This window comes from Ambystoma mexicanum, chromosome 1p, assembly GCF_040938575.1.
Source record: "Ambystoma mexicanum isolate Mex_15411 chromosome 1p, UKY_AmexF1_1, whole genome shotgun sequence".
NCBI lineage: Eukaryota > Metazoa > Chordata > Amphibia > Caudata > Ambystomatidae > Ambystoma > Ambystoma mexicanum.
Genome location: NC_090921.1, coordinates 704,815,972 through 704,830,039, shown reverse-complemented (window position 1 = coordinate 704,830,039; position 14,068 = coordinate 704,815,972). Strand labels below are relative to the sequence as shown.

Genomic DNA, 14,068 nt, shown 5'->3' with positions numbered 1-14,068 from the left:
CAGCGGGGTCTCAGCGGGGTGTTCCCACGCCCGAGGCTGCCCCCCCCACCCGCTGTACTAACTGTAAAGGGGAAGCTCAATTTCTCGCTGCCAAAGGTTCAGTTGCCGTCCCCATGTTGTGGGACACCCCACAAGGATGGAGGAGACGGGATGAATGAGTCACATTATTCTGTACCAAGTAGCCCAAAAGGATAACATGCGTAACTAGGGAAATTGCTTTTCTTTGCTAACAAAAAATGCGGATGATCACATTTTACGATGGAGTTTTTATGCAGAAACACACCCAAACCAGCAACACATGGGCACAATCTAAGGGAAAACCAAGAAAAACTAAGAAAACTAAAAAATGAAACAAACAACTGATAAATGGGGAAACTTGTTTTCATTTAATACTAGACTTTCTCAAAATTTGAGGTGCAAGCTTTTTAAGCATTTACATCCAATAGTAAAATTGGTAATACATAATTTATAAAGATTAACAACAAAACAAAGATCTAGTTAGATTTCTTTTTGTAAAAAGGAAATATATTAGCAGCATTTATCTTTCGGCAGTCGCATAGCCTACAACCATGCAGACTAATAGTAAATCTAGTTGCCATAATGTAGTGCTTCCTTGTCTTAAAATCTGTGTGTTACACTCATTTAATTATTACAAAGTAATCAAAAATAAAAAAGCCTTCTTTTCTACAACAATAGGAACACAATTCTTTGCATTTACCAAAACATTGGATTGTCTAAAAAATAAGGTTTAGTCTTTCAATAAAAGAAAGATAAAATGACAGACAATGTCTCTCTATATTGTCTTTATTTTTAAAAAAACCTTTTAGTGTTTAACACCATTTGCACCCCTCCCCATTGCACCCTCCACAAGGACGTCTGGTAATTACAACCAAAATGAAACTGAAGATTTTAGACATGGAATAATGCATACAACAAAGCAGGAGAGTATCTTATACTCTGGGCGTTTATGGAACTGTACAGTGGGTCTATAGAGTAAGAAAATATTCCAAACAATTTTCTAATTTGTTTTTTAATAAAATATTTCTCAAAGGTTTTTTAACTTCCTTGTGTTCTTTTTTTAAATGAAGACAAAGGACTATGGAATGAAACATGTTCCACTAGAAATTAATAATATAACATGATAACAGTAATGTACATGAGGACAAACGTGGTCCATTTATAAAGGAGCATGTAACAATTGTATTGCTTTACATCCACACAGCAGATATATACAACTTGGCACATTATTAAAAAATGTCCCCACCCCGCTCTTTTATAAGAACATCTAAAACAAGACTGTACTGTATATGCATATGTACGTTTTAAAAAAAAACCTTACATAAGAAAATTGCAAAGCTTCTTAAATAGGGGTAGATTATACACACTGTCCCCCTTCCCCTTTGCCACCATATTGAGCTGGATTTAACTTGGTTAATGTGTGTTATATACTTGGCGAGGAGGGCAGCTTCACAGCGTCTGATACATGTTGTAAAGTACTAAGTCCCAATACAACACTGGTAAAAAAATTAAAATAAAACTATTGCAATCACAAAATCCATGCTGCCTGTAGTTAATAACTCTGCTGTAGCTTCAGAGAATAACACTTTCAAGGGGCAAAGGGGAAAGGTGTGGGACAAAATGGGAAGGTAAAATATGTCTCTTTGAGAGACGGACATTTTAGGCTGTACATTTCGAACACGAGAATAGTGTTTTCTTAAAATCAGTTCATATATTCTACAATTCACAACAAATCTATAGATCTGAACACTGCTTGACATTTCATGTAGTGAATATTTTCATGTTTCCTTTTATACTTGAACAAAAAAAATGTTTTACATTCTCACAGCACTAGACACACAGGGACACACAATTTATAATATTAAAAAGAGGAGGAAAACACCAGCAATATCCTTGTGTCAGAAATATCTTCTTTACAAAAATCTGCAGAAAAAGTGTAAAATTACATGCACCCGAGTGGAATCTTTTTAGGGTGCTGTGCAAGTGCTTCTTACAATCAGTTATTGTTTTGCCTGGGAGGGAATTGTGTTCTCAAAACAAAATAAGGTAACGTCCAGGAAAAACACATTGCACTTTAGACCAGTTGTACGCTCACATGCCTGCCTCTTATTTATTTCTATCCTTTGCTTCTCTGGGCTTGTGCAAACTGCAGGCTGTTACTGCCAAAAGGGGTGAAGCATAGGGGGGGCTCTAGGATAGGCCTTTGGGACTACCTTATTTCTAGATGCCACTGCAAGTGACAATTCATGTGTACAATTGCATCATGAAGTATAGATCCTTTAAACATATTCTTCTGTTATTCCAAACAATGCTTTAATTCAAATTCTTATATTGCTTCCTCACCCCTCCTCACTTAGCAGCAGGTAGAGTGAGCAAAAATAAATAAGGTTTTACATCTTTGACATTTAACAACTTTTCCCCTCAGAACCTAACATTAATACAAGGCACGCCCAATGACACACAAACCATAAGTGCACTGTAGATCAGAGCGAGTTTGGCTTGGCTCTCTTCCTCTGTACATCCAAGCGCTAACCATTTCCAAATATTTCTGTCAGTTTTCTTTCTGTCCTTTCAACAGTGGGTTTGTGTACTGAAAGGCAGGGACTGGGCTCTTGCCGTCTCCCGCTCAGTCAGCATCACATCTGATGGATAATCGCTCAAGTCAAGCAACTTCTTGCAATGTCACTTTCTGAAGCTACTTTCCAGGATTGCCAGTGTGCGCCTCCGTAGTTTTCTGCCCGATCCCTCCTCGAGTAGGTAGGTGACATCAATCACTGAAAGAGAACATAGGAGCATTAAACAAGTTTGAACCCAAAGGAAACCTTGTTTTCTCATTAGACTATTCCAGTCAGGTTTGCTTACTCCTTTACTACCACATATGCATGGTCACCACCGCAATTATAAACAACTCATATCCATTTTGAAAATAGCCATAAAAGTGATTTTTAGAGCTAGAACAAGTTGCGATTGTCTAGCCTTCATATGGCTAACGGATATCATGAACGGGTACCCTTATCAAGGATAAAAATACACTCCAAAGAAGGTTCTGAATTAGGGTATTTAAAGTATGTCTAGCAGTCACAATCAGTACATTTTGTTACAGCCATCAATCTGCTTTATCCACAAGCATTTTAGGATCTTGTATACCGATGTGTTCTAATGATGTTGGTTATAACATGTGTCGACCGACAGCTGGAGAAGAGCAATATGTGGGTTCTGGAAGTCCAAGGTTAAATTGAGGAAGAAATCACAGGGTAGCATCAGATTAGTTTTACAAACTGATGAATCACTGGATGTTGTCACTTCTCCCCGAGGGGAGCCCTTTCCCATGAGTCGAGGAAGGTGAGGCCTCAACCAAATAGTCCCTCTGGGGGCGAAATATAGTGGAAGGATCTCATGGGGAGCAACTCCCTCTCTAGGGAGAAGGACAACCATCTAGGGTACAGATCTTGTGAGAACACCACAACACCACATACTCAAACCTCTCCGTCTTCTAGTAATCTCTTTGTAGACAGCAGACCTATGTACTGCTATATGGCAGGCTATCTGAAGGTTATGGAAAGTACTAAGATGAAGAACAGCATCAGGAACATAGGTAATCAAAGTAAAAGGACTAAGTAGAAGTAGGACACCAGCAATGAAGAGCAATATCCAGAACTGCAGCTGTATAGACTTCTGTGGAGGCGTGGCTCCTCCTACGCTTTAAGAACCAAAGTAGGACTACCCATGAGAGGGACGCAGCCAACCAGGACAAGAAACCGTGAAGCCTGAAGGAGACGCAGAGAAGGCCAGTACAGAGCTGAGAGCAGTATGCTCCTGGAGTCAAGAGGACATTGCTCAATGTCGTCCAGACAGTAACGGGAGGCTGGCAGATGGTGACACAAACGCAAGCGGCAGCGTCCATACTGTCGGTCCAAGTGCTGGAGATGCACAAGGCGAGTCAGCGAGACACAGAGATCCCCACACAACATAAGGAGTAGGAGAGAGACCCCAGGAAGAACCAGCTGGGCATCCGGATAACAGGCATGGTAACTGAAGCGGCGCAGTGACCTGCAGGGGCTGGAATATACAGAAGGCAAAACACTCTTCAGAGATGACGAGCAGGATGGATCTTCCTTGTGTCAGTACTTGGCAAGCGAGGCAGCCAAGGGGACAAAAAGAGAAGGGGAGAGAAACAAGGGTTGTGACCCAAATCTATGAGTCATCTTCCACGTAGCAGTACTTGGCAGGGAAGTGAACCCAGTGGGCCAAACCAAAGAAGAGGAAAAGAAAAACTAGAATCTGGGACCCAAATCAAGAGAGTGATACAAGTCATCCTCTTTGTGGCAGTACTTGGCAGGGAAGAGAACCAAGTGTGCCAAACCAAAAAAGAAGCAGACCGGGGGAAGGGAGTCATTCCCCCTGGTTGTAGGAGATGGTTTTGTAATTACCAACTCGGACCAGGAGCAAGTTCCAACCAGCCTGGGGAAAGGAATCATTCTCCCAGGGTCTTTGAGACTGAATGCCAGGAGAAGAGGGGGGAGACAATCTCCTGGCCTACAAAGTAAATGTTGTTTGGAACGTTGCGACCTGGGGAAGTGAGCAATTCCCCCTGGCTATTTGCCTCCCGTCTCCAGGTGTTCAGTCTCAAATAGCCCGGGGGAATTGCTCCCTTCCCGAGGTCGCAACGTTCCAAACAATATTTACTTCGTAGGCCAGGAGATTGCCTCCCGTCTCCTGGTATTCAGTCTCAATCTCCTGGCCTATATAGTAAACATTGTTTGGAACTTTGTCACTTGCGGAAGGGAGTCATTCCCCAGGCTATCTGAGACTGAAGGTCAGGAGTAGGAAAAGAGTCTCCTGGCCCACCAAGGGAAGATTGTGTGGAACATTTGAACATAATCCAGGAGAAAGGAGGCATTCTCCTGGGACCAGAACAATACTGCTTTATTCTTTAGTTTATAGTGTAAGGGACAAAAGTAAGATTTTCTTGACACATGACGGTGGACACTTACTTTAACAGGCATCCTGACAGTCACCTTAGATCTTTAGTTGAAGCAGGGAAACCCTTCTTAAGAGTAGGGAAAGATAGGTTTTCTCTTGCTGTATTATTTATTAAAAGTCTTTAGCCCCAAACATGGTGGGCGTTTTCCTCCAAGCTCTTGAGTGACTAAGCCGCTGAAGCCATTGGAGCCGCAGGAGCTGAAGTTGGATCCTGCTTGCTTTGCTTGCCGCCTCATCCTACCTGCTGCTGAAGCCGGCTGTGGAAGCCAACTCACTCTGGCAGCCTGGGAGAGGTTAGGTGGAGAGGCGATTTGTCAAGCTTCCAGTCTGACCGGATGCTACAGTTTCATTGAGAAGCCAAGTGGGGAATCAGCGTCTTAGCATTTGCTGGGTGGTTTGGCAACACAGGGTCCTGGGAGTGGGAGTGTTTCCTAATCTCCTAATTGCTGTGTCGCACTGTGTCAGTGCGGAGAACTAAACAGAGGCTCTTGAAAGAGTGGGGAGGCTCTAGAGCACGTAATGTGTGGATGTTGGATTGTAAAACTGTGATTAACTCCATTTAAATATAAGTGTAATTAAGCTGGTGGTGGAAGGGGCAAGGTCGAACAGTCGCAACTTACGGCAGAGTTTGCTTTCTAGGACCTGGCGTGGTGGCCACTTGAGTAATGGCCGATAAAGCACATATTGCCCTGACTCCACAGTGTCTTGCAAAATGAAAAATAAGTTACACAAATATGGGCAGTACAGCACAGCCTCTCGCTCGGGAAAAAGAATCCGGAGCCCCTCGGGTGGAGGCTCAAACTCCAATATCTTCCCTCGCTCAAAAAAAAAAGGGAAAAGGGACACCCTAAAGAGCACAGGCGCTACCGAACAAAAATTAAATGGGCATTTTGATCAAAAGGGCCCAACTACGACAAGAACAGCTAGATTGGGCAAAGGAGTAGACCCGACTTCCTCTCCCTGCAGGAACAACAACACAGACCCAAAAAGAAACCCACAATGCTTGCCCACCATTGACAACAACGGCTCACTCTTAAATCTAGGTCTAAATCTCCAACAAATAAAACATAGACCTCCCAGTGTCGGGGCAGGATAATCTGATTAGTACAAACCGGTCAGCATCCCCTGACTTGGATATTTCACTGCTTGAAATATCATACGACGCAAGTGATTCTGACAGTGACCACATGAGCCATTAGACCATTGTATTTAAGGCCAAAAATTCCAAAAATAAGAGAACATCTACCCTGAACTCGATCACTGCAAAACTCGAAGCTCTTTTTCTCCTGTGTACGAAGCTGGCAGAAGATCAGCGGGAAACAAACCGCATTGCTGCAATGGCAGTAGGCATTATCATAAATGCTTTTCAAGCCCCTGAGCATATGCCTCCACTGTTATTGAGTTGCTCACCCCAGACAATGACTGAACGATTCCACAAGTGCAAATACAAACATCTAAAGGGGAGGCTTAGGATGGGAGGATAACAGTCGTACATCAGGCGCAGGGTAACATCACAGCGAGATCGGAGGAATCAGTACTAGAGGCTTTATTGATAGAACAATCAATCACTCACTCATGGCCTCCCCCCGCAAAAACAAAAAGCAAATTAAAAAATGCAAACTTCGCACACAGACATGCAAATAAAGGCACATTGGCAATATCACCAATACATAAAATCGCCAAAGAAGGTTGGGTGCGTTGAAGTAACTCAAACAACGTCAAATCATTACATTGTCATCAATGATCTGTGAGATGGAATCACTAGGAAAGCTACCTTACAAGGCCCGCTAGATAGATGGGTCCAGGCGGCTGGTCCTGCTGTAAACTTGCTCACTAAGGTAGATCTGCACTTGGAAGCACAGGCTCTAAATCAGACGGCGGATTCAAACATCCTAAATCCTTTACATTTCTTAAATCAGAGCCATGTCCCTCCAAATTCTGTAAATGACAGGGATTCGAGTGCACACCCTACATAAGCACTAAAGGACCCTGCAAATATGGTAGGGGGGCTGACAAAACAAAATGTCAATCTGCCAACAAACCCCCTATGTAGGAAATGTTATGACACCACCTTAAATAGTTCATGCCCGGTTGATCAAGCTGCCATTTTGACATCTATAAAGATCTTACAGAAATCTAGGACGTTGGAAGAGACATGTCCATTTAACTTGGGGCAGCGGCTTGGTCACTCGGGATCCAGACATGTAAAAAGTTTAAAGACAAATAGCAGTCCTTTTTTTAATATTGCACAAGGCTCCTCAAACTGCTGCATTTAATACCAGATTTGCACATTATTTCATCGGAGGACATTGAGAGATTGGAATTGACAAAATTGGATAGCCCAACGAATTGGGCATTAGCCTCTTTCGTCTCCCCGGTGGTGACTGAACGCATTTGCAAACATGCCAACTATCTATATGAGCTTGGATTTGAAGTTTTAACATTTCATCCATCAAAATGCCACACAAAACCTCATGCCTTTCACCAAGAAGCTGAATTTCTGGCAAAAGCCAAGGACGCTGTTACTGTAAGAATAAACTCTGCTTATAAGAGCAATTCCTATAGCAGTCAATGGACACAGGCCAGGATGCCTGGAGGTTGGACTAGTGCAGTTAAGAAAAACAACTGACAAGACCAGTTAGCATAATCAAGTTTCTTTGAAGTCTTGTCATGGAACTCGCGTGGGTTCCATTCCTTTCTCATTGACCCCACGACTATTAACAAGCTAATGAAAACTGAATTCAGCTTGGATGGCTACTGCCTTTATTTCAAACTGTCGACACAGCCAGAATCAGGACGCCCAAAGGGAGGTCTAAGTATTGGCATTAAAAGTGAATACCCGCCATCTTCATGGCGAGGTACATATGAACATACATCATTTCCTTGCCGTTATCCTGCCTAGCTTCCCAGCGGGTTCCGGTGGTACATTGGTGGCCACATTGTATGAACCGCCTGGAGCGCACACGTCTGAGCAATTGTTGGAAACCATTATCGACACTCTGCAAGTATGGTCCACAAAGAACTCAGGCGTGGGTATAATTCTTAGAGGAGATTTTAATGCATAGTGTAGCCTGGACCTAAAGAGCTTTGTTTGGTCTGATCACAATTCATGCGCTGGCAGGAAGGGCTGGGTGTGATTAGAATTGCTGGCTGAGTTTGACTTAAGTCCTCTGGGCAATTCCTTTGCAAAGGAAAGGGTCACTTGGTCTAACGGCACGTATAGTAGTTGCACTGATTACATCTTTGTAAACCCCACAATTATGTCACTATTACCAGCGTAGTCAAAATGTTGTTCAACTAGGAGTGATCATGCGATGATACAGGCAAGGTGTTCCATCTCTCAAAATCACCAGCATAGTTACCTTAGGGACTCTCCAATGGTAAATGCTCACGGAAATCGTCTTCTGTGGTCCACGAAAAATATAAACAACTCATTTTTCTTTAACTCAGTTGGCAAGGCCAGGATCAGAAATTCTGAGGGACTGCTTTTGGGATCTAGGTGACTTCATGAATATGGTGTGGCCTGACTCTGCTTGATATTTTGTCTCGGGTCCAGCACCATTAATAAAGGAGGGTTGTACAATGTTGTAATCGTAAAAATGAAAAAAGAACAGAGTACTGCTTCGCCAAATACGGCGTAATTTATCTTTGTGTGATAAGGAGAAGAAGCAAAGAGCAGACAGGGTTAGAAATTAATATGAACGAAAGCTGTGTAATTATAAATTTCAAAATACATCTGCGAGATGGAATTATATAAACAGTCTGATGACAACGCACTAAACAAAACAAATTTGGCACATCCTAAGATCAAACAGATAATATAAGCACTACTCAAGTAGTAAATGTATCTGTAGAGGAGTGGGGGCTTACATAAAAACGCTTTTGAGACCCGAGGGCGGAAATGGGTTAAGCATCACAGCCCACTATGACCGGTACAGCTGTGTGGCATAGTATGAGGCAAGCAGACATAGCTGATCTAATAATAAAGGTAAAACCATCTAGAGCATCAGGACCCGATGGCTATGGAATATTGTCATAAAGCAGGACCCAGAAATATGGGCAGCATTATTTAAAGAACAGTTTTTGCATATCTGTAAAGAAGCTTCAGCACCCCTCTCTTGGCAAGAATCGATATGGGTCCCTATTCATAAGCATGCCAACGTTCTATACCAGATATGATGTTAGAATGTGGATCTAACATACTTGCTAGTTTGCCGTTAACCATGCTAACAGACTGGGTAATCTCAAAAGGATTACTGCACTGCATTCAAACAGGTTTCAGAAAGGGGTTTGGCACCAGGCACTCCATCTGGGTCTTTTCGACTCTAATAGCTGATACTTACGCTTACTCTGGAACTCCTTTTATGCTTTGTGAACTACAGCTCTGAATCAGATACCATAATTCAAACTAAATTATGGGAGAAAGTAACACAAGGGGGAATTGATCACTCTTTCCTATATTTTATAAAACATTTATACAGTGACACTAAAGTGCGGGTCAGATTATCGCAAGAGAGTCTGTTATCACAACCGTTTAACAATAATATTGGTCTTAAAGAAGGCTGTGCCCTCGCCCTGTTGCTGTTCAATCCATATGTTGCTGACCGTTTTCAGGTTTTATCTATTGTCAATAATCACCCCCCTCCCTATGGAAAGATATAATTGTTTAATTTAAGCCAATGATAGTGTTATTTGAAAGAACCCCCATGGGACTACAAAGTGCAATAAATGCCTTACAAGAATATGTCCAAATAAATGGGCTCCAGATAAATGTGGCTAAAACCAAAATTATGATGATTGGGAAAAAACCAGCAAAAACCAGGACTTTTCAGTGGGAAATGGGTAGCACCATAATAGAGGAAACTAACACCTATACATATCTGGGGATCTATATAAAGGCCACTCCATCCAACCAGCATTATGCTGAGACCATATTTACGAAGGCATGGCTGAAATGGCTAGCATAAGAAAAGTAATTATTAGATATGGTGGAAAATCAGTTGAAGCAAAGATTAGAGCCAATAGAACCTCAATAGTACCAGCTATTTTATATGCCCTTGAGATTCTTCCCGAAAAAACAATGACCTGGTTAGTAAAATTAGAGGCTACAATGCTACGATATATATGAGCATTGCCCAGTTCAGTACCACTAGAGGCCATCATGTTGGAACTTAGACTCCAATCCTTGAAGTCTTTGTGGCAAGAGGCAGTATGCAGATTTTGGCTTATGATCAAATACCCTTATTCAGCGGCTGATACTTTGCTATCTCATTCTATAGACCACTCAATGGCCTTTACAAATAGCACTAGGTTTAGTAACATGGAGATGTTAGTAAAGACACACATCATAAACATTGACCTCCCTTGTCACCGTGAATTCGAGGTCCCTATTTTTCTCAGTAAATTATCCCCAAAAAACTAAAATTACTGACTGAATACAGTCACTTGCCTACTTAACTACCTTGAGTAAGTACACTATTTATGCACAGTAGGGAAGGTTTGAGGAGGTCTCGTGCTCTTACTTTATAAAACTGCACCTCCGGGCGATGATCTACTTCATCGCTTGTGTTTTGATATATTACCAGTCTTGGCAAATACTGGGGCTTACAAGGGAAGTAGGGAACCCCTAGGGATATTCGTGTATGTTGTCTATGCAACTCGCATGTTGAGACAGTAAAACATTTTTACGCAATGCACATATCTTGATCACCTTTATCATAAAGGATACAATAGATTTGAGTCCTGGGGATCGGACCAATTTTGGTCCATGATATTCAGCGCAGAATCTTTGGTGATTATGGCTGCGGCACACCACATTTGGTTAAGGGCGAAAATCATATTAGAAGAAAGTCATTTAAAATAAGTTGTCAAATGAAACATTTTAAATAAAACATTGATAAAGAAGTAAAGGGCAAGATTGAAGGAACAACCAAATGGGACTAGGCAAATCAAAGTGGTGTGAGAAATATCTTTGCACACTTGTTTAAACATTTTCTAAGTGTGGACTACGAAATCCGAGTCTATGATGGTAAATGTTGATGTTTAAAATGGAAATTAAGATGAATTTTATGTATTGTGTGTGTAGGATGAAAATGATTTTAACATGTAATTTAAAAATGTATTTTATTATGTATTATATCTGTTTTGGAGTGTAGTGCAAAAGGTTTATTTTTATTAACCATAAAGCACTTAAAGAAATAACAAAAAGAAATGAGCCCCGAACATGCCACCTTGGTGTCAGAGTCCTTCTTCTGCACCCTTGAAGGACACTTGGCACTGGAGAACGCAACCGCATTTTTGTCTATTGCCATTTTCTACTCAAAGCAAAGTAAGCCTTTCTTCAAATCTGGATTTTGAATAAAATACAATGTATCAAATGAGCCCATCAAGCCAAAACCAATCTAGGAATGTTGCATATTCTGAAAATAATGTTCAAACAAGATGCAGGTTTAGATTTGTTTTATTGGACAAACTGAAAATACAACGCAGAGATGGAACAATGCATTAGCTTTCCAAGTCAGACAGACTACTTCATCAGAAGGTGCAGATTGAAGTGATTGGTAAAGAATAAAAAGCCCACAGGACAGTGCATTCTCAAAGCAAAAGAAAAAAAGGCCTTTTAAACTTCATTGGTAGAAGGAAATTGAGTGTTACTCACCGGAGTTACCAACATACTCCTAATCCATAGTCCACTTTCCTTCATCTTGTGTGGGCGTCCCTCGCGAGTGAACAGAACACTTTTTCACCAGAAAAAGCCCTTTCCCTTTAAATGTATATGTGTACGGGCTGTATTATGTCGAACCTTGCTGCTAGTCTTTTAGGGGGAAGGATGGTGGGACGTATGGAGGAAAGGGACTATGGACTAGGAGTATGTTAGTCACTCCGGTGAGTAACACTTAATTACTCCTACGTCCCGTCACCTTTCCTCCATCCTGTATGGGTGATTACCACTGACAAAACTGCCTTGTGGAGGAGAGTTGCCTCTCTTAAGCGAAAAGATTATGCATGACTGCTTGGCCGAATGCTGCGTCAGCCCAGGCACTGGTATCCAGGCAGTAATGTTTGCAAAAGGCTGATGGAGGGGCCCATGTCGCCGCCCTGCTAATCACTTGCCATGGCACATGGCGTTGAAAAGCAAATTGCCGCTACCTTGGCCCAGATGGGATATGCATGCATGCCCCTTGGCAGATCCTTGCGTTGCACTTTGTATGCTTCTTGGATCGCTGCAGTCATCCATCTGGCTATGGATGCTTGCTGACTCGGTTTTGAGCTGCCGAATGTGACAAACAAGGCGTCGGTCTTGCGGAATCCATTAGTTCTGTCCAGATAGAATTTTAATGCTCTTTTGACATCTAGGCAGTGAAGGATCTTTTCTGCCTCTTCCTTGGGTTCTGAAGAAAGTGGGGAACACAATCTCCTTTTTAATATGTGAAGTCGAAACCACCTACAGAAAGGAACTTGCGGTGTGTACGGAGCACAACTTTGTCCTGATGAAACCTAGTATCGGGCTCCGCGGCCACTAGGGCCTGGATTTCATAGACCATACGCGCTGACGTGATTCCGACTAGGAGCGCTGGCTTTAGAGTAACAAGCTTCATATCCACAGTGGCCATGGGCTCGAAGGTTTTTTGCGCACGGCGCTGAGCATGACGTTAAGATCCGAGGTCGGGTGCGGGACCTTGACCACAGGGTATAGTCTGGTCAGACCTGCCAAATGCCTTTTTACGATCGGATTGGCCAAAGAGAACATATATTTGTCTGAGTTCCCATCTGTATGCGCCAATAGCCGCAAGGTAAGCCCGGCGTCGACCTGGACACCTGATCTAGCCAAGTCGGCTGAGAAGGAGAAGACCTGGTCCAGTGTGCAAGCCAGCAGATCTACGCCATTTTCCTTGGACCATCGGCAGAACCTGGTCCATTTGCTTTTGTATTGCTTTCATATAGATAGACTTCTTACTCCCTGTACGATTTCCAGGTTGTCTCGAGATAGCTGGATATTTTGAATGGTTATCTGCTCAGGTACCGGGCTGCTAGGGCTAGCCTCTGCGGATAGGGGTGCAGGACTATCCCCCCCCTTGCTGCTCCAGAAGAGGGCCCTTCCCGAGCGAGAGGGGCCTTTCTGGTTGGGCTGACATCTGACAAAGGTTGCAGAACCACAGCCTTGCAGGCTACCGAGGTGATATGAGGAGGAGGGGCAACCGCTGGGATTGCCTGATCTTGCTCACTACCTTGTGCATGAGCGGTGTGAGGGTGGAGGGATGCATACGCCCACATCCCGTCCCAGTGTATCTGAAGCGCATCACAGAAGGAGGCGTGCCCCCCCCCCCCTCCTGCCCCAGGACATGTACTGTTGACAAGTCCGGTTGTTCTCTGTTGAAAACAAGTCTATGTCCGGCGGGCCCATTTCTTGAAAACTTCTTGGAGGACTCTGCCATTCAGCTTTTACTCGTAATTGTCAGAGCCCAACCGACTGAGCCTGTCCGTCTCCAGATTGGACACTACCGGCAGATGGATTGCTGAGAGCCACACTTCTTGAGCAATTTCCCACTCCCAGATGTCTAGGGCCAACCGACACAGCGGAGGGGGATCTGTTGCCACCTGCTTGTTCAGGCAATACATGCAGGTGGAGTTGTCCGTTTGGATACACAATGTGCTGCCCTCGATCACTGGAAGGAAGGATTTGAGTGCAAGCCAGATGGGCATCAATTCTAGCCAGTTAATGCGATTCTGCTGTTCGGTCTGAGACTATAGCCCATGTACTGCCTATGCTCCCAGGGTGGCACCACATCCCTGTAGAGTGGAGTGTGTTGTAATTGTAAGTTGTATTTGGGGCGGTTTAAACAGCCTGCACTGCATTAGGTTCGCCTCCTGGCTAAACCATCTGAGTTGCCGCTGCAAGTGGGAGGGAATGGTGACGAGTGCCCCCTGATGACCTGTTTCCTGGTCCCAGGACGCAGTAAAATGAAGCTGCAGACTCCTCACTCGGTGCCTGGTGTAGGGGATGGCAAGGAGACATGACACTAGCACTCCAAGCAGGTGTTGGTAGCACCACACCGTTTTTCCTGTC

General features: G+C 43.3%; 1 protein-coding gene across 2 annotated transcripts in view; it reads right to left on the bottom strand.

Moving 5' to 3' along the window:
* Positions 1–363: 363 nt before the first annotated feature.
* The window catches only part of ASH1L (ASH1 like histone lysine methyltransferase), a 2,936,548-nt gene continuing 2,922,843 nt past the window's right edge, over positions 364–14,068 (bottom strand). For both annotated transcript variants that reach the window (XM_069650029.1, XM_069650033.1), the window contains one exon: positions 364–2,792. In XM_069650029.1, coding sequence (XP_069506130.1) covers positions 2,701–2,792 — 92 coding nt within the window. In that variant the 3' untranslated portion in view covers positions 364–2,700. The remainder of the gene's footprint in view (positions 2,793–14,068) is intronic.